This window comes from Caloenas nicobarica, chromosome 1, assembly GCF_036013445.1.
Source record: "Caloenas nicobarica isolate bCalNic1 chromosome 1, bCalNic1.hap1, whole genome shotgun sequence".
NCBI classification, from domain to species: Eukaryota; Metazoa; Chordata; class Aves; order Columbiformes; family Columbidae; genus Caloenas; species Caloenas nicobarica.
The window spans coordinates 74,463,250-74,489,071 of record NC_088245.1 but is presented as its reverse complement, the minus strand read 5'-3'; the positions used below and the strand labels follow the sequence as shown (position 1 = coordinate 74,489,071).

The 25,822-nt window shown below is 46.5% G+C and overlaps 1 protein-coding gene across 2 annotated transcripts in view; it reads right to left on the bottom strand.

Annotated features, from left to right (window-relative positions):
- WNT7B (Wnt family member 7B) overlaps window positions 1-12,374 on the bottom strand; it is a 94,656-nt gene extending 82,282 nt beyond the window's left edge. Inside the window, exon 1 of one of the 2 annotated variants that reach the window (XM_065633494.1) lies at window positions 12,304-12,374. In XM_065633494.1, the coding sequence (XP_065489566.1) occupies window positions 12,304-12,374 (71 nt within the window). Of the gene's footprint in view, window positions 1-5,084; window positions 5,168-12,303 lie in introns of those variants that run through there. The other variant, XM_065633504.1, reaches the window with a different exon arrangement.
- Window positions 12,375-25,822: the final 13,448 nt, after the last annotated feature.

Here is a 25,822-nt window from a genome sequence, read left to right as displayed (position 1 = left end):
AGGTGTGTTAGACATCTAGCTCTCAGAACCTGCTTGCCACAAAGGATTGAGAGAGATGTCTACATCCAAATACATTTGGATTCAAGGATATTGACAACCTGGGTGCTTGGCCTGGACCAGGGCAAGGAGAGGGGTTGCCAGTCACACATTTACCAAAACTCTGCAGTTTTAGACAGGGGATTTTAGTTTGGGTCTCTCAGAGAAATGGTGGCCTTTATCTTCTAAAGCTACTAAGAAGTCATATCACATTAACTCTACCATCTTTGTGTGACAGCTTCAATACATGGAAATAGCCTGTATCAGGCAGTTAAGCCAAGCTTATGGTGATTATGGCAGCCCAGCATGCAAATATTCTTCATCTTTCTTGTTCCTGCTGAGCGACTGCATTAACTTTAAGTGATCCTGCAAATAGTCCACACTCTTCGGAGGTTCACCTGTCCTAACTCTAAGCCAACACATCTCTGTGGGATGGTAAAGTTGAAGTCCTATTCCAAAGCCTCTCATAGATGACTATTATAACAGTACTATGTAAAAGGAGTATCTAAACATCTCAGCAGAGCTCTCCTTGGGCACAGGACACTACACAAATGGAGACTGAGAGAGCAAGCGCGCCCTGAAGAGTGCACAGTCTCAGTTATAATACAAATAAGGTGCAAAAGCAGGGAAATTATGTATTTACACTGCAGTCCGGTGACTGAGATGGGGAAAATCCTGTTCCCATAACAGCCAGTTTTATCGCAAAGGTCAATACAGCCCTGATCTAACCAGGATGGGAAGAGTGACCCGGAATGTGTAGCCCTGACTGTATCAGCTAATGTGGGACCATCAGTCACACAGGTTTATATTAATGGGAAAACTGTGCTCGTCATCCCCTTGAAGGATCTGCACCACAGAGCAGGCTGGTGTTCTCTGCTCGTGCAGCTGCTTCCCACCCTGCACAGACAATATTTAGGGACTGTCTCCAGCAGCCCTAATCTTCAGCAATATAGGCACGAGTACATTCTTGTAGGTATATGAAAAAGATGCGTTCCTTCTAACCCACTTCCCACAAGTGTGGAGAATTCCTTTTGTAAAGGACGTGGAATTGTAAGGACATGGAAGCATTAGTAGAACAGATGCAAAATGTGCAGGGGATTTTTCTCCCTGTACATTTCCTAACCAGCCAGTAATATCTACTCACTGTTATAAATTATTTGCTGTATTGTGGTATTAGAATACATAACCGCTTGGAAGATTTATGCTGCTATTAATACGTACACACACTCTCTCTTACTAGTTATTCCCAGTCGCTTTATAGCAAATAACTGAATTAACTCCATCTATGTACCAGCAGATAATCCCTGAAATAAGCTTCTTAAGAACCGACTGTCATGTTGCTGGTGAATACATCCAGCTCTAAAGAAGATGAACAGTGAAAGGAGTACACAAAAGGAAAGTTGGACTATCACCATCTCCTTTAGAAGAAGCTGAATATGTATATGTGTACATATACATGCGCACTCAAACATGCACTGCCAGAAACAGTGCCAGACAGTATTATATATAATCCTGGGTTTTAGACATTTATACTAATTACATCAACATTACTAAACGTCAGTTTTATACTTTAAATATGTAATTGGATTACCAAAATATGTCCGGCGCATTAAAATGCATCAATCATCCTACTATCAGCTATTCTAGCTGCAGTCAGTTTTATTTTTTGAAAAGTCAGATGCTAATTGCTTCTGGTTGTAAAAATGTCTACAGCGTCTCAGAGGGCCAAAGGTTACTGGGCAAGCACACCAAAGAAGATTACTTTATCAGATAGCATGTTTACAATATAGAAATCGGCTTTATAAAGGAGTCAGTTCTTTAAACTAGTTTTGGATGTAGTCTACTATAATTTCACTTTCTTCCCAGCTAGTGCACACAAAGCAGAGTCCCAGTGCCTTTTTTATTCTAAAAATGAAATTTAATTTCATCATTGCCTTTTTCATTCTGAAAATCCCATTTCATTACGATGTAATTTTAGCTTTACAGCTTTTCTAGCAGAATAAACAAGCTGCATCGTGTGTCTCCCCGCCTCGCCCCGACTCACACACATCAACAGAGACAGAGCATGGACACCCTGTGCTCAGTTTGCTCATCCACTACATCTTGCCCCTAGTACGTTCGTCTTTATCTCTGAAGGACCAGCAACTCCGAGGCCGAGGAGTTGTTCCCACAGCCAAAAGATGATAGAGATCTCGGGCAAAATTAACGTAACCATTGACAGTGCATGAGAGCTCGCTAAATAGCAGCTTGGGAAGCAGCCTCCCCTCCAGAGAGTGCGGGTAGCAGAAACAGACACCAGAAGATAATGCTCGAACAGGCTCTACTATGCTTTAATCTTCAAAAGCTACCATTAGTAAGCCATAGAAGTATATTTACCCACAAGATAAACACCACAAGTTCGCTAGGCTACTATCCATTAAGCACTGAAATAACTCTTCTTTCTTTTAACCTTCCAACGGGAGCGAGGCGAAGCATCGCAGCGCGCCCGGCTCTCTCCGCCGCTGCTCCCCGCTTTTTGGGGGGCAGAGAGGGGGGACACACAGCTCAGATACAGCAAGCCCGGCCGGGGGCGGCACGGAGGGGGGACGGGGAGCGGGGGGACCCCGGGCAGCCTGTCCCCACCGGCCCCGGGTGCGCTGCTCTCTCCCCGGGGAGGCAACGGGCTCCGTCCCTCCGGAGTGATGGATGGAGGGAGGTGCGCATTTGGTTTGGGGCTCTGCTTTGTTGGGTTTCACCTCCTGATCCCTTTCCCTTCTGCTCTGCTGGATTGCAATAGCCACCTCGGCTCCGGCTCCGCGGGTCCAGCTCCCAGTGACCTGCCGCTGAGGGGATGAACTGGGGATGGCACAGGGAAAGGCGAGGGAGCATTATTTATCCCCAACAATCTCTCATTGTCGCGGGGCAGCGCTCAAAAGATCCCCAAGCAGTTCGCTCTAAATAAAGCAGGCATTGCTTCCCTTGTATTTCCCCTCAGCAGTCGCCTTAGTATTATTATTATACTTCTATAGCTTTTGCTTTCGGACCTTATAATTATGTCACACAGCAAGGGAAACCGCTAGCATCCCAGCATCTGGTGTGCGGTTTAAAACTTTTGTTTCAAGATTTGAACTATTTATAGAAGGAAAACTTTGTAGGATAGTAATTTCCTACGGTTTTGAGAAAAATATGGCTACGCTTATATTAAAAGGCTGTATTTATTTATTTATTACGACTCCTTCCTCCTGTTGGGAAAAAAAAAAAAGATAGCACTGCAATTTTTTTACAAGCAATTGGTCACCTACCAATAGACGTATCTCACCTGTGAATAGAAACAGTCAGCTCTGGCTATTTGGTTTAATCAGTAGCATCCAACCGAATTAAACCTAACGTGCTTCCATAAATCAAGAGCCTTTAAAAATCGGTAGCCAAGGCATGTGCATTTCATTAAGAATTAAGAATGTAGAAACAGGCGTTTAGTTTCTTTTTATGGGTGTGTTTATTCCTACTTTACTTCCACAGCGGTGGGTTATATTTTTCCATAGCCCACAGAAATTAACACACACACACATAGGGGAACACACACACGTGCTTGTTATGTGCATATGCTCCTTTGCATGCATACAGAGAAAAAAATTACGATCTATAGGTATATAAATCCACACACAGCTCAGGGGTAGGAGCTCAAATTTTGCACCCGTCGGGGTGAAAAAGGTCTGAGCTCGGCATGAGGGTGGGAAAGAAGGGGAAATCCGCCCGGACCCCGCAGCCGAGGTGAATGCGAGGCCGGGGATGCCGAGGCGGGTTCTCCCCATCGCCGACCAGATCTCGCCCTGGCCGAGGTGAGCCCCTCTGTCGCGGCCCCTGGGCCGCCTGTCCCGGACCCGAACCGCCTGCTGCGCTTCCCGGAGCTCCCCCGGGCCCGATCCCCGAGTCCCGGCACGAAGGGAACACGCCGTGCCCCGAGGCTGTGAGGATGCTCAAGGCAGAGAGAAGGGTCCCGATTTGAAACCGGCTCCACCGGCCGGGGGACCCGCCGCCCCCAGTGCCCTCCTCTCCCCACAGCCGGCCCAAAGCGTGCTCAGGTCTCGCCCGGGGCGCGGGAGAGCAGAAGCCTCTGACATCTCTCCGGCAGCTCCTCCGGGCTGCGGCGTGCAGCCCCGGCCGGGCCCGGCTCGCCTCGGCACCGCGGCTGGCCGGCTCCGGGACCCCCGGCCCGCCACCCCCGACCCCCTAACGCGGCGCTCGGCGGGGACAGAGACCTGCCGGGGGACCTGCAGGAGCACGACGGCGGACACTCTCTCCGCAGCCCGCACGGACTAGCCCAGTCGCTACTTTTCCACCGCAACGTTAGATACAGATATAGATATTAAAAAAAAAAAAAAAAAGAGACCGAAACTCCTTGCAGTCCCACCCACCGACTCTCATTTCCCCCACCCCTACCTCCACCCCCTTCCTCACAAGGAAAAGGTCCTGGAGCCAGCTCTAACTGCGGGATTGGAGATCCCTCCGGAGCAAAAAGCAGCCCGGCTAGCAAGGGCCTCCACGGCCGGGGGCTGTCCCCGGGCTGCGGGGCTGGGCGCTCGCCGCCGGCTGCAGCAGCTCCCCGCTCCTCGGGATCTCCGCGCAGACACACACTTCCCCCGACGAGCGCGAAGCGATGCCCATCTCCGGTTTGGCAGGAGGAGGAGTCGGGGTCGGAGTCCCCAGGGGAGACGCCGGCCGCTCCGTGCCCCGTGCCCCGCCGCCCTCCAAGGTGCGCCGCCCTCGCTGCGGGCACGGCGGGCCCCGGCCCCGCCGGCGGGACAGCCCCGGGAGTTACCTGGCGGCGCGCACCTTCCCCCGGCGGCGTCCAAGCAGCGGCGCCAGCACCACCGCCACCAGCACAGCACCTCCGCCACCGCCACCACCATCCTCACCACCACGCACTGCACGGAGCTGCCGCCCGTGCTGGCTTCTCCCGGCTCCCTCTGCTTGCTTTGCGCGTTACCCCTAGGTAGCTGCTAGCGGGGTAATTTCAAACAGAATTTTGAAAAATAAAATAAATTTTAAAAAAAATCTGGATCACTTACAGGTAACTCCCACTGGTAAGGATGAGGAAAATCTGAGGGTAATACACTGAGAGTAACACACTGCGAGATGAAAAAAGGATCATGGCTGAATCCCGTTTACACTCTTGGAGTTCGCTTCCTTGGTTTTTCCTTTCTGGGCCCCCCTGGTCGTAATTCCCCACCCTTTTTGGTGTCAGCTGTGGCTTGAATCTGAGTTGGAATCCAGTCCCTTGGGCTTGGGGGGGCTTTGTCTGTTTGTTTGTTTGTTTGTTTGTATTGTTGTGTCTAGTATTCCCCTGGTGCTAATGCTGCTCCCTGGGCAGAGTATGTGCTGCTGCTGCTGTTCTCGCTGCTGCTGCTGCCTCTGGGCTCCTGCCTGTCATGTCTCAGTGGTTGGAAGTTGTTACAGTGGGTTCTCGTATTGGAATGAGGATGGTTTAAGGGATTTGGATGGCAGAAAGTGCCTCTCTCTCTCTCTCCCCCCCCCTTTCTCTGTAACTCTCCTGAGACTCGGGGCTGCCATTGGGCAGTCAGTCACTGCAATCCGCCTACTTTTTTTCTCTCTCTCTCTCTCTTTTTTTTTTTTTTTTTTTTCCTAAAGGGGAGGTTGACAATGGAGAGACACTGATCTCGCCCGGGCTGCAATGAATCCTCGCTCCCTGGCCGAGCCTTCTCCCTACGCTTTGCTCCCAGGGCGCTCCTCACCCACTTCATGGGGCATTTTCACAGCTCTCGCTCGGCGGGCTCCCGGCGTCTGCCGCGGCACCCTTTCAGCTCGCCCTGGAGAGATCCTGAAGGAGCTGGCAGTTCCCAGCTCTGCTCCCGGTTAATTGCTTTATTATGGGCGGCTGCCTCGCTTCCCCAGGAAGACCACCGCCGTCTCTCCAGCCCCGGCAGGGTTTTTGCTCTTGTTGTCCCCGGTGTTGAAAATTAAGCTCTGGTTTCAGGGGATCTTTCAAAAAAAAAAAAACCCAAAAAGCATATATGTTGTCGTAACCCGCCTGAGTGGGAAATAAAGACATGAACACTCGTAGCTTCCTGGCGAGACTGGATTTCGTGTGAGAGAAGGGGAGGGAAAGGATTGGTGTGAAACAACCGGGGGGGGGGGGGGCGAGCGGGGGACGCAGCGCTTCGCCGGTGCCGCAGCCTCTGCCGGCGGCCCCCGGGACCCCGCACCTCTCGCCGCTCCCGCAGGAAGAACTGTGGTCTCCTCTCTTCCCTCTCCCCCTCTCCTTCCTGAGAAGATGCCAGTCAGAAGAGACGTTTCCCGGCAGGTTAGTTGCCTCTCCCCTGCCTTTGCCCCGATCCGGGCGGCTCCTGCCCCTCGGCACCGCCGCGCCCCGGGGCGAAGGGATGCTCGACCCTTCCCCACTTCTGCGGGAGGGAGCCCTTCACCCCGTGTAGCTCAACCGTGCAGGAGACAGTCGCTCTTCCTCTTTGCTATGTTGGGCGTCTGTCCTTATTTTCGGGGAGGCGGGGGGCGTTGAATACTTGTTAGTCGTGGAAGAGGTGGTATAAAGACGTGCGCTGTGGATGCCGAGGCTAGGGTTTGAAAACGAACCCCGAAAAAGAAACGTGCGCCGCAGATAGTTTAGCACAACTGCAGCCGAAATGAGCAAGAACCGGGCTTCGAAGTGTCTTCGGTCCGTAGAGTTTGTTGTAAACCTTCGTCTGAGGTTAATTGCCTAATGAGTGAAGGAGCTTTCTTGGCCAAGAGTTCTTCCAAACACCTTGGGAACACCTCCTCCAGTTAACCAGTCCCGGCACATGGGTGCAGCCGTCCCCGTAACAGAACGAAATATTCCTCCACATGGAATGGGAATTGCAGAATTGATGTGAAACGTTGTCTGCCGCTGAATATGCGATAAAAATCTTCTCGGGGTTTGGTTTCATTTAACCACTTTCATCTACAACTTCAGTGCAGAAGCTGGTACCGTCAACGTCCTTTTGAGAAACGCTAATCTCGTTTAACAAGGACTTAAGCCTCTCAACGATTATTTACATCACAAAATAGTCTTATTTATAATTCTTTAAGTTTATAAAATCGTCGTATTTGTACTTATGTACGTGTGTGTGTGTGTGCGTATGTATATATACAGACATATAGATGTGTATCTCCTGTAATCCTCGTTCTCCCTCTCAGACATGCAGGCTGTGGTTGGGGCAGCTGTGCTGAACGTGAACTAGGAGAAGGGATAGCCACTTTTGATGTTTTATTTCTAACATTTGTTCGGCTTCGGATATATTTTAAAATGTGCATCTACTTTTAAAGACGTGCCTAGGGAAAAGAAGGAGGAGGAAGAAGAAGAAGAAGAAGAAGAAGAAAAAGAAGAAGAAGAAAGAAGAAGAAGAAAAAGAAGGGGGGAAAAAAGAATAGTGAATTGTAAAAATGAAAATTAAAGACTGTCGCTGGAAAACTTCGAACTGGTGCTGGCAGAGTTTGACCCAGTCCAGCTGAAACGAAGACGGTTTACCAATCTCCACAATTTTCGGATCGAAGCTGATTCATCCACAGCTTAGCTGTGTAGGGGGAGGATACTTGTATAAAATAAACCAAAACGTGCCGTTTCTTTTCGGAAGTTAAATTTTATTCTAAAACCACGGGTTGGTTGTTACGTCGGAAAATTAATAATGATGAGTATGATGATAAGAATAACCCGTTACATTCCATCCAAAAAGTTTCTATACGTATGTCAGCCAGGGGTAGCAAGAAGTGCACTTGTTTTTTTGATTGAAGCCGAATATATTCCCTTCAACAAACTCGTGTGGCACTGGAGAGAAGGTATTGTCGGGAACGCCTAATATGGGCATTTCAGCATCTGTCGTTCCTTCTTCCACAAACACGTGTATTTTTGACAAAATAGAGGCAGAACGGCACCGAAAATGGTTGCTGACACCATCGTCGGGCAGGTGAAGCAGAGCAGGCACGAATAGAGTATTTATGCGTATATATATATATATATAAAATTATTTTTCCTTTTATCTCTCTATTCCCAGCTGCAGCTTCTTTCTTTCCCTAAACGTGCAGAGTGTCCGGCACAGGAGCACGTCGGAAGCCGGTAAGAGCTTTGAAGGTCCGCCCGGTTAGGAACACACTGCTCTCCTTTCTGATCGGAACCGGGTATTTCTTGTAGCTCGTCGAGCTGCAAGTTTAGTGCCAGGCGAAAGAAGCGGAAGGAATTATGAGTCTTTTAAAACTTCGCGGATGTTTGGTTGGTGGGTATAGCGAGGAGTGGCGGCAGCAGCAGCACAACGGAGGGTGTCCGTGGAGTGGCCGGGGAGAGTGTCGTCCCGCCGGAGGGACGGTGTCAGGCGGCCCCGGTGCCGCAGCCGCCCCGTCCGAGGCTCCGAGCGTAAATCCCGCAGTTCTCCTCCCGGGGAGCCCTCGGCCTCGCCGGGGTTCCTGGCGCTGCCACGTGGTGCCCGCCGTCGAGGCTGCGCCCCACCTGCTGCCTGCGGCGGGGCCGGGGCTACCGGGCACGGCCGGGCCGGGTGCCCGGGCTCTCCGCCGCCGGGCAGCGCCGGAGAGGGGCGAGGGGAGCGGTATTTCGTTGGCGTTTGCTCCAAAAGCCGCAAAGCCAGGGTGAACTTCGCCGTAGGGGCGGTGAGCGGGGTCAGCTGGCCCGTCCCCGCCGTAGGGTCGCCGGGAGTCCCGAAGGGGAGCAGCGTGCTCCAGCCCCTAGAGGGGCCGGCGTGCCGGGAGCCCGCAGCCCTATGCGCCCCCAGCTCGGATCGTCTTTGCTGCAGGGGCAAGGAGGAAGCGTCTCCGCAGCACCCCGAAAGGGTGCCGGCGCCTTTCATTGTTCCCTTGGGCAGCGCCAGCTCCCACCGCCTCCATCCCTCGAACCGCACCTTGTCCTCCGCCCCATGGGATGAGGGGAGTCCCGTCCGCTCCCCTTGGCTCTGCCCTGGCTGCCCCCCTGCTTTCCCTTCAGAAAAGATAAAGAGGAAAATAGTGGAGTTTGCCCCCAAAGCCCTGATCCAGGCACTGCCCCGCGGCTCCGTTTTTTCAAAGGTCACATCGCTCATCGCTAGAGCATCCGCTGTGATCTGCATCTGTGGTACAGATGTGATTTTTAACTTCCGATGTATTTATTAATTAAACTGGAGCCCAGTGCTCTGCGATCTTCGCAGGAAACGTTTCTGTTTCAATCCTGCTGCTAGCCGGGCTCAATATTTGATGTGATTTATTTTCGCGAGGGGTTACATTGAGTCAGCAAGTTTGCAGTCCCTTTACGCTTGGGTGCCCGGCCGGAAACGTCATCGACAGAAATATCAAGGGATGCTTCACCTCACGCCTCTCTCTCCGGCAAACTCGGGGGTAGGAAATAGAAACGGGAACAATGGGAATTCCCTGAGGGAAGACAGCTTGAGCCGTATCTTGCTCTCTCCTCCTGGCTGGACATAGCGGCTTCTTTATGGTATCCTGCTGTGTCACGTCATGGGACACCCCCCGCCCCGTCCAACAGCTGAGTGAATACTTATGTATTTATTGCGTAATTTTCTCTCCCGTCGGTCTCATGTTTGCCACAGAAAGCGGAGCTTTTAGCACGTTCTATTAAGACATGAACACGTGCTCCGCAGCAAAGAAAGGGAAAAAAAAAAAAAAAGCCTGCCAAGTCTAACCTCTTTGCTATCGCAGCCACAATGGCTCTCTCCTTCACGCTGCAAAATAAACCTAATGCGCTGGAAGACAAACTACATTTTATCTCACTTCATCTCTCTCCCTTTTCTATGCAAAAAGCTCACTAGAAAAGATATCATTACACTCAAAGGATATGGTTTCAACAAAATGGTAGTTCCAGTGGTTGATGAAAGAGGAAATAATTGCATCCCACATGCCTAGCCTAGAAGCAGCCCTGGATCTCAGAGCAAATTTCTCTCCTATTGTTCACAGAAAGTGAAGTGTCCTCATCGCCTTACAGGCATGGTGATGGATCTGATGGGGTTTCTGTAAGGGCTTTTACTCATCTGCTGTCCACTCAGTTTTACTTCTCAGGCTCAGTCCAACAGCTTTCTTGCGATTTCTGCTCTGAATCCCCTTCTAAAACAGCCACAATCAATTTCGAAAAGAGATCTGCCTTCCAGACTGAAACATGTGCCCAGTCTTCTGCTCCCTTTAAAAATAAAACCGCAGCGAAAGCGAAGAGCAATATCATTACCCTTATTTTGCAAAGCATTTTCTTTGAGCTTGTCTGCCTCTCTGTGAGAGATGTGTCGTACGAAGTCCTCCAGCTATTGAAGCAGATGGGGTGCCCCCGTCATCGCTTCATTTATGGATACACAGCCTCACCAAATTCACTTCTCATCCAAACCCCTGTCAATCTGAGCCTGGAGGACGACAGAGCCCATCGCTGCTGACCACAGCTACGACAAAGGGCGGCGCAGGTGTTTAGCCCTGCAGAGGTTAGAGCACGGATAACACCCTCATGTCTCCAGCAGGCACGATTTGGGGCTACCCCCGGGCATGTGCGCCGGCCAGGACAGGGAGCGGTGTGGAAGGCATCTCCTGCGCCCCCTCCGCGTCCGCGCATCCTCCGCGGGTCGCCCGCGGGACAGTACCGCGCTCCGCCAGCCCCTCCGCGGCGGCACCTGTGGGAGTGGGGGCGGGCTGAGAGCCGTGCCAAAAAATAACTAAATAAATAAACAGACGTGCACGCACAGGATGCAACCCGGCTGATGACCCTCCGGAAGGTGGCCCGTGGCTTTTGCCGGCGCCCTGCAAACGAGGCAGCCCTTGCTGCCCGCAGCTGGGGAGGGAGCGGGCAAGGTGAGCTATCGGTGGGGGGCACCGACCCTGCTTGGGCAACCGCCGCTTCCCTTCTCATCCCCGAGGAGTCTGATTTAATTCCTCCCCGCTCCCGGAGTAACCTTAATCCTCGCATCTGGCGTGCTCCCTTTCGCAGGTTCCCTCCTTTCCCCCGCCAGCCCCCTCCTCCCCACGGCTGCTCGGACTGCTGACAGCGGAGACGGGGGCTGTCCTCGCCGCGCACCGTGCCCGGAGCAGCGCCCGCGGCTGTGGCGGCGGGGCGGCCGGGCTGCTGCGGCCCCAGCAGGTCCCGGCAGCCGGGCGGGCAGGGCCGGGCAGCCGCCCGCTTGTCGCTGCGCCTCTGCCTTCCCGCTCCGCTCCAGGATGGGGTGCTGCGCCGCACAGCCCTGCCGGCCGGCCTGCCCATCCCTCTGGGGAGTTACCCCCCTCTCCCGCATTTGGGAGCTGCTCTTTGGTTCCCCTCGTCTTGCCCGCATTGATTTCAAGGTGAGAAGCGAGAGTTTCTGGATTGCAACTCACCTTATGCATTCTTGATCATAAAAAAAAAAATCCCGCAGCTATGCAAAGACAGGATCTTTAAAGAGTTTGTAGCTCGACAGGTAAGGACTCGGCTGGGGCTCAGGAATGTGGAAATTCAACTCAAGTCTGCCTACTGCGACGAGCAATATTAATAAAGCCATACAGGTACAGGGTGGGGAGAGGAAGAGGGAGAGAGGGAGAAACTTGGCAACTAAGAGAACGGAGTGATCTCGATCGCGGTGATCAAACACCGAGGAGCAAACGGCGGGCTTCCTGGGAGCCCCCGCTGCCAGCCGGCCTGCGGGCCCCCGGGCTGGTCCCGTCGGCGGAGCCCGTTCGGCTTCCCGGGCGCTTCAGCGCGGAGGTAGCCGGACCAGTTGTCAAGATAATTTCAACACGTCCGTGTGATGGATAGAAACGCAAATTGTGTCTAGGCCTGCATAAAACAAATCCCTGAGTGCAGGTTCAGAGCAGGGATTCCCCTCCTCCCGCCCCTTTCACCTTTTTAATACTTAAGCTCTGCTCTATTGTCCCAGCAGCAGCGGCTGAATTAACTCTGTCAGGCTACTTTTTTTTCTTGCCTTTTTTTTTTTTTTCTTTTTCCTGAGGGTACAGTACGCCAGAGATAATATTTAAGTTCGCTTAAGCAGTACAAAATAAAAGGACCCGTCATCACCCGCGACCGGCTCCCTCCAGGCTCGGGGCTGCTGGAGCTCCCCGCGGCTGAGCGGCCCCGCAGCCCCGGGACCCGGGAGAAACCCACGGGCGTTTTCTGGGGGCTGCCACCCCTTGGACACCCGAGGGAGGGGGGACGATAGAGAGAAATAATCACCTCTTTCTTCCCTTTTTTTTTTCTCTTTTTTTTTTTTTTTTCCTTTGTAACATTTTGTTCACAACTCTGTAATAGCATGACCCAAAAGCCAAGGAGATTTGTCGTGCACAAGGACTTACCCTAATTTGACATAGATGACTCCAAAGCATAGAAACACGTAGAAAATCCACTTCCGAAAGTTTCTGTGCATGATCTAGAGAATGGACTGAGCCATAAAAATTGCACAAAAAGTCGAACTGATCTTGTCGGTTAAATCCCAGTCAAGAGCATTGCTGAAGCTACCCAGGAGCAAAGCCGGCCGAACTGTAAAAAATCAACACCGTGCAGGTAAGCAGCTCTTCCCAGAGCCATGGTGACCGAACGCGGCTCCGATATTAAAGCTAAGAGGGAGGAAAAAATAGAAAGAGCTGCTCAAAACGGTAAAACAAAAACCCAAGACAGACAGTCTGAGGGAGAAAATGAGCAAGCACTGATCTTGATCAACTGCCTCATAGAGCCGTGAAGTTCAATGTGTTTTTACTTGTTCTGACTTCCCCAGGTAACACTACGTATCTTGCAATCTGTGGCTCCAGGTAGGAGGATCTCTCTCTCTCTCTCTCTCCCCTGCTCTTCCCCCCTCCCCGTATGTGTCAGGATCCAATACATATCTTATCTGTCTCTGTGCATGTTCGTGTGCGAGTTACGCGTGTCTTTGTGTTTCAGAAGGCATGTCCTCAAGTCGGAGTGTTGGGGAAAACACATGAAACATATCCAATAAGGGAAATAAAGGATTCGTCTTCTCAAACCGAAGCATTTTTTCATTTCCTCTAGTATGGTAACGCGGCTGGATTTGCAATGTATGGACTTCGCAAAAGAGATTGTTAAAACTTTTTTTTCTTTTTTCTTTTTTTTTCTTTTTTCCCTTTCTAATCAAAAAGAGGCAGGCATTAACCCCCATTTGCTTACAGCCCCATATCTTAAAAAGCGATGTGTATGTGTGTGTGTGTCCAGACTATTTCTCTTTGGCCATCCAACCTTGCTGAACACAAACGCCTGTCACTAAATTTGATTTCATTTTCCACAGTAAGAAAACATTCTTCCTTTTTTAAGAAACAGATATACTTGCCTTTTAACACCGGTTTAATATATTCAGTTTGCCGCTGCTAGGGAGATTAATCGGTGAGACAAAACCTCGCTTTGTTTTCAGACACTAACAGTTAAGCAAGGCTTCCTTTTCCTTCTATCTTTTCTTTCTCTCTGTGTTTTCTTTCTTCCTCTGTCTTTCTTTCTCACTGATTTCTGAGCTGCCCAGTTTATTCCTGAATTACGTGGAATTATCTATTTCACTCTTCTACACAATGTGTGCCTGTCTGGAGGCATATATCTGCATGCATATGCACGCTTAAATAGCACTCAAATACAAGTTTGTGGGCTGTGGTAAGTTATGTAGATGGGGATAAACCCGCGTACCTATGCCCACTTATACACATACATTTATATACATGTAGTAACAGTAAACATGGATAGCTCTAGGCATCTCTCAAAAAGAATCAGCTAAACACACACCAGTAAAGGCTGAAGGGAAAGCAGGCAGTGACAAGCAAGCAAAAGAGGCTGAACACAGAACTTCATCAGAAAGCGTCTATCTTGATGGAGAAAACAAAGGATTTTTTTAAAAGCCCAGCCAGGCTGCCGTAGTTGAAGAGATGCAGTGTGAAATCGCAGGTTGTGTTTAGCTGACTCCCACGGTCAGCGCTGCCCGCACCTTGCCGTCACCCACCCAGCTCCCGAAAAGAGGGTCTCCTCGGGGCATGGCGCAGAGATCCCAAGCCGGTCCTTGGCAGGGGGAAGCAGGAGGGAAGCGGGACAGAGAAGGGCCCTGCTGTGGGGTGGCTCATGCCGAGTCCCCGCTAGGGAAGGACGGAGACGGCCGAGCCTGCTCACCCCACTGCCGCCCTCCGCTATCTCTCCCTGCTGATCGGTGTGGCTCTGCCTTTCCCCCCGCATTCCTCACGTTTTATTCTTTAATAATCAACGCTCCGGCCCTTGCAGGAAGCCAGCCCCCCTCCAGACCGCTTCTGCTACATTTTTCCTAATACTTAACTATGATCAACGTGTCCTTTCAAAATGCTGAGTTCTCCCTTCACGCTCTTTCCCTTGTATTTAAATGTCCTTTACTCTTTTCCCCCTCCGACCAAACACCATTTTTTTTCTTGCATCCCTACTATTTTTTAAGGACTTTCAGGTGAGACCACGTTTCACTTTTTGCAAACCCATTTGTCCAAGAGCCTCATGACTTCACCCGGAGCTGCCATCCAAACACTTCGACCAACACCCAGAGGACATTCAAGATGCAGCCTCCCTACTCCTTACCCCTCCCTCTTATTCCCCGCTGTTTGAAGCCTTTCGCAAGTGAGGCTCCCTCCCGAGAGCCCCGGGCGCCCGCGGGTCGCAGAGCGGGCGCTGCCCACGGGCGTGGGAGGCGCGGGGGACCCACGGGCCTTCCGTCCGGCCCCGGCGGGAGGAGGCGCGGCGGCCGAGCCGAGGCGGCGGCAGCGGGCAGCCTCTGGCAGCTTCTGCCCCCGGCCCCGCGAAGGCCGGCGCGGCGCCCTGCCGCGGAGAGCGGGGCCGGGGCGGCCCCGTCCCGCGGGGTAACACCGCCACCCAGGGGCGGCAGCCGGTGGCGCCGGCGGGGGCGGCCGGGCCGGGGCGAGGCTCGGGACGGCTGCGGGGAGTCGTGGGGGCGGAGGGCGCCGCGGGGGTGGGGGAGTGGTCCACCTTTCCACCAGAAACGGCGGTTCCCGAGCCTAGGCGTGTGCCCTCCGTCCCGGACCCTCGCCGCGGCCGCTGGCTTTAAGGGCGCAGAATCTGGGCGTCGGCCGTGAGCTGCTTCCCTTTCCCCTGCACGTACCCCCACCCGCGCACGAACCTGGGCGTGGGGCTGAAGCCGGCGTGGCGGGGCACCCTTCCTCTCGGTGTAAAGCTGTGCCGCTGCGTGGGCAGGAATTAGGCCCTTGCTGAGACAGGGAGATAAGAAAGAGTGAGGGGCTCAGCAACACAGCTATTAGTTGCTATGTGACATCTCTACAGATCGCTTATACCTGTTTGGGTTTTTTTTCTTACAAAATCCATGGAAGTAGGGCTGATCTCCGTGTCCTCACTGACTGTGTGCTAACCATCGGGCCAGCATGCCATACTTGCTTCTTTGAACTAGTAAGCCTTTTTTGTGTTTCTACACAAACCGAAGAAGTTTCAGCAAAAGAACCTAAACTAGATTGTGTCTAAACTAGCTTGGAGATAGAGCCATTTTCAGGGCAAAATCTTTTGGTATTTTTGACTCTTACTACGCTGTTATCTTCAGCTAATTTATTTGAAGATGCTGGACTTGTGATAAATGAGAGATTTTCTTTCCTTTAAATATTGGTTTAACTATGGCTGAAAGCTTAGGCTGATAAGAAGATTTCATGAAGCTTAATAATTCTGTGGTAAAAAAAAAATCCAAACCTGTAGAATATTAAAAGAGGTAATTCTTACATTAGTATCCAGAAATTCACATAGCTACTTCAACTTTATAGGCAAAATATGTAAAGCTTGTTAAAGTACTTTAAACAAATACTACCTTAGTAATGCTAAAAGACTTCCAGAAAGTAAGGTGATATTCATATTAATTTCACCAAAGTATTGGTAGATGTGGGTTGAAACCATTTGCTGAATGCTCTTCTAGTACACAATCATTATTTATTTCTCATCCAAAATAATTGGCATGTTAGGTGATACAGTCAATTGAAAATTCAGTGATTCATTTTTTCCACCCATTGACCTTCTGCTGACAAAGCTTAACGTTCACTTCTCTCAACCCACAGAAGGAAAGGTCGTCTATACCACACTGCTGCCTGGTGCTCTTACCTCCCCATAACCTTTTGATAGTATGGCTCCTGTGGTAAAATATGTCAAAGGCCTGTTGGGCTTCAGCTTTCACAGTCCATCACAAACACATTTATTTTCCCTCCTTCAAGTGGAGAGGCTCTTCCAGCACCTAGGGAGGAGAACCCAAGTGAACTTCAGAAGTCACCAGTCAGGCTGTGAATTCGTCTGACAGCTTAGTCAACAGGAGGTAATTACCCAAGGGTAACTCGGGTGTCAGTCTCTTAAAAAAAGGAGATGACAGGAATATGATTCACTGGCCAAGGCATGGGTCTCTTTTTATTCGAGACTGCACATCACTCATGCTATGGCACAAGGGACACGGTGCAGTGAGTCTGACCTGGGCTACTGCAGCTTGCAGGACCTTACAGACAGGGGACTCTGTCCAAGCAGGAGGAACAATCCTCACGGTGTGAGGAGGGAAAAGCCCATTGTAAAGCGCTGTAAATGGAAGCATGAACAGTGCTGAAGGGGAAAGGAACTTTAAACTGTCGGCCGCAGCTCACGTCACCTTCCCTAGAGCTTATTTCCAAGCATAGTGTTCAAAATCAGAATAAATCCCATGAAATTTCTGGGGAAGGCAGACAACAGGGATAGTTCCTCTGCGACTCTTTACAAGCCTTTCTCTTCTTTCTGTACTGCTCAAATCAATCACAGGTAACTAGTGTGCTTGTCATAGGTCTCAAAGGGTAACTACAGGGAAAATCCAGCTGCATTTATCCCAGCCAGCCACTGTCTGGCACTGTTGCTCCGTGCAATTGTAAATGAAGACCCCATCTAACAGTAAGAAAATAAAAGTGTGGAAGTATTCCTCAGGGAAAATATACAGTGCATATGTGGCTGAAAAAGAAATAGAGGAAAAGAACTAAAAGAAGAAAAGTGAAAATATAACACATAGCATATAACGACGAGTATCTTACAGCTGAGCAGGATCTTACACACAATTTACAGGTGTTTTTTACAAATGTCTGTTAAGTATGTATACATATATATGCATACACAAAATATTTCATATTTTGCATTTGTGTTACCAGGCCTTCACACATGAAGTCTTCTCTTAAATGATTCTCTCTCATTTACCCAACTGCTTCCTAGGTCCAAGACGACCCTTCTTTCTGAGAGACTACTCTCTGCCCCTGCAGCTCTTTTTGAGACTCTGGATATCCTTCAGTGGGTTTCTGATGCCCAGCCCTGTTCTCAGTCATCTGGTCTTGGAGCTTTGATTCAGCAGAAAGGCATGAAACTCATTTGATGGGAGCGGGTAAATTACATGCTATTTATGCTTTTTTGGCATACACCTAGCAAGATGTCCAGCACAGTGCTTATTAATGGCAACAGAAAGTTTGGACCAAAGTCAAGGTTTGAATCTGGTATTTGATAACAGCTAAAATTTCCATTGCTGCTTTTAGTTGTTCTCTCAGTTGGTATTACACAAAACAGCATTTGTCTACACCTTTGGTTGCCACTGGCTTTCATTCATCTTCCTTCTCTGTTTTCTGTTCCCTCTTCTTTCCTCTCATTCACATCTCATTACATGGAATATGTTCTACTTCTCAGGGTATCCGTCTTCCTGTAATTCCTAAGCCTGATAACATTTTGTCACTTTAACAGACACCAAATTAGATTAATAAGTAACATAGGAGTCTCTAGTCAGTTGCTTCATGTATCTCATATTTTCTGGTTAGTCCTGGTTTGAAAATTTTTTTTTACCTTTTGTTTCATCAAAGCTGAAAGGCATTGTTCAAGCCACAGAAATGTGTAATTAGATACATTACACATTTGGGGTACCAGCATGAAATGGCATTAACAGACTTTCTAACTAACTTCTCCTTTGCTAAGTGGATATTTACTGGCTTTGTTGCACTGCACTACACTAAACACAATTTTAGATCTTCTTTTCTGTTCTTCACAAACTAGCTTCTTACTCCATTGACTATGTTAGTCTGAAAGATTCTCTGCAGAAGAAGGTTCAGTGGTTAAAATTGAATGTGAGTCACTAATATCATATAGCTGAAAAAAAAGTTAAATATGAATAAACTACCATGTTGTATGTACATGCCCTATGTGAACTAATTATTTTACTCTTTGAAGCAGTAGGAAGCCCAGACTGATGGATGAACTGTGTCTTCTGGGCAGCATACTTCAAGAAGGACATAGATTAACTGAAGGTGACCCAGAGGTGAACAATGGGAAAATGTGCAGAAGACATGATCCATGAAGAAAAGTCGAATCAGCTGTGTGTGTTTCTTTTACAGAAATATGGACTGAGCAGAGAGAGAATAATAGTATTCAAATGTGAAAAAATACATTGGAAAGATGGCAGGGTAAGAAATTGTGGTCTACAGACACAGGAGAAAAATGGATTTGAGCAGCATTTAGACAAAATTAGGCTAAGAAGTAGGAAAAGTCTTCCCAATATTTAAGATAAGGTTCAGTAAACACCTACACAGATTGTTTAGTAGTACAAGATCCTACTGCAGGCTACAAGCAACAAGGCCCCTTTTAGCTACAATGCCTGTGATTCAGTGACTTTGCTTTCAGTCACTGTGATGTAAAAATTCTGTTCTCCATAAATCATGGTGAGATATAAAATAAGCTTTTCTGACTTAGTCAGAAGGAGTTTCGGAAAGCATCTATCTTGACCAAAAGAGATGTAGTTTGTATCCAGGAGTTCAGAGGAACACCCAAGGCAGTCGTGTCTAGGGTGTATTTCCTGAAGGGACACATTTCATCCTAATACTGCATTAACAAGCATTACTGCTGGTTCTCACACACAAACAAACAAACCAAACCAAACCAACCAACCAACCAAAAAAATCTAATGAGTCTTTGCACGTTTCTAATTAGATCAGCAATTAGGTTTCAACTTTAGGTTTTGAAACTCTGTGAACAACTTTGATTCCCTATTTCAGGTAATGTATTAGAGTGAGACAACCTCATTAAACTCAAGGCTGCTGTTTGCCTAAGGTAGCCCTACCAAGGCGGTGCAAATGAATGCAATTCTAATACTGAGTTCAGCAAGGTTTATACTGGAATCACAATAAACCAAATTTAGCCCTGTGATTTAATCTGTAATCAGCACAATCTTCTATTTTAGTTTTTGTGGTATTTAAAGAGGACTCCCTCCTCTTCTCTTTTTCTAGGAGCCATTGCAGGTTTCTAAGTCAACAACTATTATACCTATGATGCAACAAAGGAAAATCAGGATTCAGGAGTAATTTTTGTTGTGGTTTACATGCTCCAGTCATGTTTTCTAATCATATTCTCAGAAATGTCAAGGTTCTTTTTTTCTAAAACATCTTTTCAGTTATCTTTTTCAAATGGTGAGTACAAAAGATACTATGGTGGTTTTAAATTACACTTACATCTTAAAATCATATTTTCAAAAGCTAGGTGTCTGAATAGTTTTATGGCATCTGAATTATATATTCAGCTTTTTTTTTTCTGCCTGTAGTGTGTTCATAGCATTAAAAGGAAAGCGATACATTGTTAAAGACTCTATAGGAGAGAGTCTTTTTTCCTAACTGATTTTCTATTGTAACTTTGCACTATCTGTTGCAAAAATTACTTTTGGCTTCTACGAGTTGCAAACCAATGAGCACTGATAATCAGTCTGCAAAGACTAAAGCCATGCCTAGCCTGTGTATTTGGCCTGATGTTTTGCCCCAGTGAAATGGCATGACTGTAGATCTCAAATATGACTTAGAAATTATTATTTGCATCAGAGGAACAAACCTTGAAATCTTGCTAAGACAAAGAGTATCTTTGTCTTGATTCAGATACAGAGAGACACGCAAGGTGTTTGTCACGGGTGCAGCACCCCAGCCACAGTGCCAAATTATGGGATGAGATTGTAGATAGGGAGCATGACACTCTCTACCAGTGCTTAGAGGTGATTGCTTCCTTGCAGAAATATGAGAGAAACATTCTTACCCTTTAATCACAAAACAGAAAACTCTACCAGGCCCTACCTAGAGGCCTTTCTGCCGCTGCAGCTGTCCCCTCATTCACTGTTATGTGTAGCTAGATTGGGAGTCTAGAGTTGTAGGTCCTTTTGATGGCTTCTTCAGGCAACCCTCATCAGAGGTACTTTTCATTGTAAGAAGCTGAGGCATCTTGGTAAGAATCATCAAAAGTATACAGTAGGAATACTCATTAAAAAAGGAAGTGGTAGAAATATTGAGGGGGAAGCATTAGTGATAAACAAAATGGTACAATGGTGCTCTCCTCCAATTGAGTTAGATGTCAACATTTGGAGCTCTAAAGTATAGTGAGGTTTCCACCTACTCTGCCCCATCTCCGTCCGTACATGCCCCGGTCCCATTCCCAGACAGTGAGAAAGAATTTACTCATTTCTAGTTTGGGCAGCGTGGAGATTACTCACTTCCCATTGGCTTGACCACAACGTGGATGAGTTTATCCTTTTTTTCATTTATCAATACATCACTGATGATACAGCTTAATCATGTGAATCCTCTTTAGCAGTTCATCTTATTGGTTTCAAAGGTATTACTCATAATCTCTCAGATAAATAATGAAATGCATTTTTGTCATCAGAAGAAACACACGCCTCTATGGGATTGCCACCAGACCAGTAAATAATCACTGCATTTAAGCATACAAAAATCTTGTAATTGCACTAATTGCAAATAACCATATAAAAAACTGCCCCTTTTTTTTTTTTCTTTCTGATTTCTAAACTACATTTCCCAGAAATCTCAGGTCTAGAGTCAATGTGCACATCCGTCTTGTGCTTTAACAGCTCCAGCTGTCTGGTGTAGTTGCCTGTTAGGGAAACACCATGAACAGCGAACAGTAAGTGCAGAAAACCGTATAATAGCATCTTTTTAACCTCTATTTTAAGAAAATATCAAACAGATTTCAGAACCAGTAAGAAACTTTATAACAGCAGTCATATGTTTGGCTCATATTTTATATCTCGTAAGTGAGCTTTTAAACTTCATTCTTTCCTAAGAATAATTCATTAAAGGACTCGATAACTATCTCTGCATAAAAATACAGGGCCTAAAAGGCTTTATTAATACTGAAATTATTAATTTGTTTTATTGTATACTGCCAATGATTTTGGGATAAATCTGTGTGAATGGGTGCTCTCCTATTTGGAATAAAAGTATCACCTCTCAATTGTGTATGTTGTTTTAAAAACTGACTCTGATGATCCATATTTATATCCACTTGACAGGACTTCATTGCCAGATTTCAAAAGCTAATTGTGTGCCTTACAATGCTTGTTGTTTTTAAATAAAAGATGAGATGAGAACCTCTGGATTTTTTTTCCATACATGTGACGTGCCAAGAAAAACTCCTAAATGTGATTTTTATTTCCCCTCCTCCCAGAAACTGTTGCCTTCTAAGAAAAGAAAACTCTTCTAAAATTGCTATTTTAAAAATTATCCTGATTTTTAAAGTAAATCTAATAATGGGAGTGAGGGGAGGGAGGATTCCAGGCATTAGTTTTGAAAGCACAGGACTGATGATACTAATGCTGCCAACCTAAATGTAAGAACATCGGTTTGTTTAGCTTCCTGTCTCTTCCACCCAGCCATCATCAAGGACCATCTACTGGACCGCGTTTCATTTAAAGCTACAGTAAAAACAGTGTTGAGATATATGTCCATTAATTAGCTTACTTCTTAAGAGTTCAGTCCATTGCTACTGTCTTAAATCTAACAAAACCTGTCCCATTAAAGAGGTTTTCAGGCGAAGATGAGGCCTAGTGAGTAGTTTTATAAAACTGTGCCCGGGCAAATTCACTATGCCCACTCTTGTGTCTGTTTTGCAATATATCTGCCCCTTTTATACTGATATTTTAATCTTTGCCTTCGTATATCAGGTTTTGATTAACCTGGCTATGTTGTCGCACTGCAGTTCTATGATAATTGTACTGGATACGTTAACTAACTTACACAGAAATTGCCAGACTTTGGAAACAATCTAGAAAGGTTTGCCACTCTTCCCTTTACAGTTTTCAACGATTCATCAAATAATATTGTTTGTGTCATGTCCTCCCTCAGGTAACTGAATTATAACGATCACTTATCTACAAATCTTTCCTACATTTTCTTTCTATTACAATAAGCCTCTCTTTCATCAGGATTATTAGCAAAAGCTGCAGGATATTTTATCTGGCTGCAATTCAGCTTCATGTGGGGGTGCTCACATGCACCCTGCGGTATTTTGTGCAGTTATAAGCAATTTATGAGATGTTTAAAAGTGCATAATTTAGTTTTCAGATTTAACTCTTTGCTTGAATCCAGTGTCTGATTCATCTCAGTACAAAAATTCTGTAGAGACGAGGGTCTAAATCTTAAGTGGTGTTGACTGCCTCTACTCTTTCATCACCTTCATTGGAGCTGAAGGTTCTCAGCATTTTTTTGGATGCAGCTCTAACATACCTGACATGCTTTATAAAAGATGTTAAGAAAATTCTTTCCAAACTAAGCACAGGCTTACTGAGCAAAGGCCCGAAAGGGCAGTAAGTTCCCCCTTATGCCTTCCTGGTGTGACATCTGCACTCCTGCATTATCTAAAAGCATTGTGTGTTTGCCATAGTCCCTGTATCCCGCCCCCCCGCCAATGTGCTTCCTGAAGGCTGCGAAGTCTGAGGACAGGTTACCTAAGGAAGCACGAAAAACAAATCTTGTAAGACACTGGGCTGGCAGATGCTGGGCTCCTGTGGTGCCATCCATGACAACAAAACATGTAAAGCACAGAGCATAAATCAGTTATTTAATGTCTTAAGCAAAGTCTCCATGACCCTGCCTTAGTACAAAGTCTTCAATTCCCTGTGGCTTCTATAATCAATTCATTCTTCTGTTTTTTTAAAAGAAGGGAGGAAATAAGTATATGTGCCACTGTGCTTGTACCTGTGTACCCATACCTGTGCCTCCAGAAAAGTGAAGAATTGGGGCATCTTTGGAGAAATTATAACCAGTTCCTGTAGGATGGACAGGCTTCACACTAAGGTATAAATGAAATTCTTTCACTCCTCTTTGAGTGCAGACAAGGACTCTTTCTACATGTTCCTACAAGGGTTAGCAAATTGGAGACTAACTTCGTGACCTTTACATGACACTATTATATAAACATTAATAATAAATGCTATTTGTGCTAGTAGGAAATGGTAAGGCAATATAATCTGTCCATGGAGATTTTTATATAAAGAAGAGTAGCTGTAAAGTAGCTATATTAACTCATAGAGTCCTAAACAAAGAAAATGCATCAATATAAAGGTAATGTAATTCACACCAGGAAATGTTTTGATATGGTCTCTGTGTATATGACAATGTACGTAAGCCAATGATAACTCTTCCTTTTTTTAATGGTTGTCTGTTGTGTGGTCTAGCTAGAGAACAAAGGCAGTCAAGACTCTAGAAATCTTGACTGCTGGACTGTCTCTTGTTTCTCCGTTAACCTATTAGACATCCTCTTCCTCCTCCCCAAGCTGGCATGACAACACAGAATTGCTGATTCCCAACCTGACATGATTAGTCCCCAACATCCTTTCAGATCCAGATTAGATCCCCAAAATCTAGTACCAGTCTGTGAGATGTTCCTCACCACATCACATTGTCTCTGCACGGTCTCTGGATGCAGGAGGGTTTTATGCTGAGTAAATTATTCCCTCTAAAGTGATAGAAAGCTTTACTCACAGAATCATTATGGGCTCATTTGTGTGCATGCCAGAGCTAATATGGTCTTTTTGCCTTTTTCTCTTTGACTGGTATAACAGGGATCTTTCATACAACAATTGATTGTTACACTATTGTCTACTAAGTCTCCATGAGCCATAAACTGCGAATATATTTATTGCTTTTACCAAACATGGGCTATTGGCTAAAAGTCTCTTTATTATATTTTTCACCCCCTTTTTATTTCTTTTAGAAAGACATAACTTGGTTTGATTCTAAAGGCAATGTTCCACTTTGCCTACGGACAATGTCTCGCACAGTCAATGGGCCATAAAGGTAAGGGGGAAAACCCTTCTTTAGGCTGACAGCTGTAGATGTCCATTTACTTTAGGCAAATAATTTTTTTTTTTTTTAAAAAAAGACATGCAATTTTCTAGAAGATTCTTTTCAATTTTCCTATTGTTGTATGGGTACTTTTCATTTGTAATGTGGAAATCAAATCCTAATTGTCTATCGTTCCTTAGAACTGCATTGTGTCAGCTCTTATAATGATTGCCTTATTAAAAAATCTATCTTTTTTGGTGTCATAATACAGAGCAATCTGTTTTCTCTAAGTATATGCTTTAGAAGAATTTGATATAGGACGATACGTATTCAAAGGGCTCTAAGGGTGGCTATTATAGCTACTCACACATTGACAAAAAAAGACTGTAAGAGAACAGAAAATGTAAGGTAGTAATTTCCAGAGAAATTGAGAAAGAACAGTGATATAAGAGAAAAAATGGTGTGCAGAAGAGAATCAGTAGACAGTGAAAAAAGAACAGATGTGTTAATTGGAACAGGAGTGAAGGAAGTAAGGGGTTTTGAACCAAACAAAACAGAAGCAATTTGGCAAAATGGGCCATTGTATTAAAAATATACAGGAAATACAGCATTTCTTTGGTATTTCTAAGAATTTGTTTGTGACTTAACAACTATATTTTGAAAATAAAAATGAAAGTTGAGTTCAAGAGTGTAATCCTACAGCATATATAGTATTTCTGGAATCCACAAGACCCTGTTTCTACTAACGATTTCCATGGCTATAGTTCCCTTTTTGAAATTAGCATCTGTTCCCTCTCTCCTTCAGACTGGTCTGGCTTTTGTGACGGTCTTCCTTGTAGATGTTGACAGACCAAGTCAGTTCCAGTTGTTTCTAAATGTATTACATCATTTGTCTGTCAAGACATCCTGCTGATCATGTGAAATAATAAAACCCTTACCCATAGAAATCTAACAATGGGCAAGTGGGTGCCTTCTGCCTTTTAATTCTTTGTCACAGGTTTCTTCAGCTAGTCATTGTTCATGTAGTTTGTCACAACATTTAGGAAATTTGAGTATACTGCATTTGAAATGCCTAGTGCTAGTCATCACTGCAATGCTGGCCTATTGAATGATATTATGTGAGTCATTTTCCTTGCTGTGCCTCCTTCCTCAGCAAGGAGATGGGGACATTCATGCTAGCTCCTTCTCTACATGCTTTGCTATCTGCTCATAGTGCTATGGAAGACAGTAGTGGTGTTATTAGTGATGCAAAACCTAAATGGATCACAGTAGATTCGGCTGATACAAAAGAAGCAATAAAAACCCCAAAGAATATGAATATACCACCTTCTCTGGATGTTTGAGCCAGTGTTCCTAAATGGGAAATACAAAAACTGCAAGCTAGACCTTTGTCTTCATGGCTTGCAAAAAGCAACACAGATTTTTTGATATTATTACTGACAAGATTATTAACACTTTCTTACATAAAGGGCAGGGTATTGGCCACTCTTGCACAATTTGCAATGAAGGCTCTTCTGAAGAAGTTATCTGTAGGTGCTAGTGACTGCATCAGTTGTTGCTTCTCATAGGGAATATTGTTATTGGTGTTCTCACCTACAAGGCCTTCTTTTCTTTATCTGACTACTGATATGGGTGAAACAGGGAAAAATTGCTTTTTTCCTCCCAGGAGCAGGCACAAGTAAGGAGATCAGGCTTATCTTATTGAAGACACCATATGTATCTTGCGAGATATACTGATACTCCCTGAATCACATTTGGC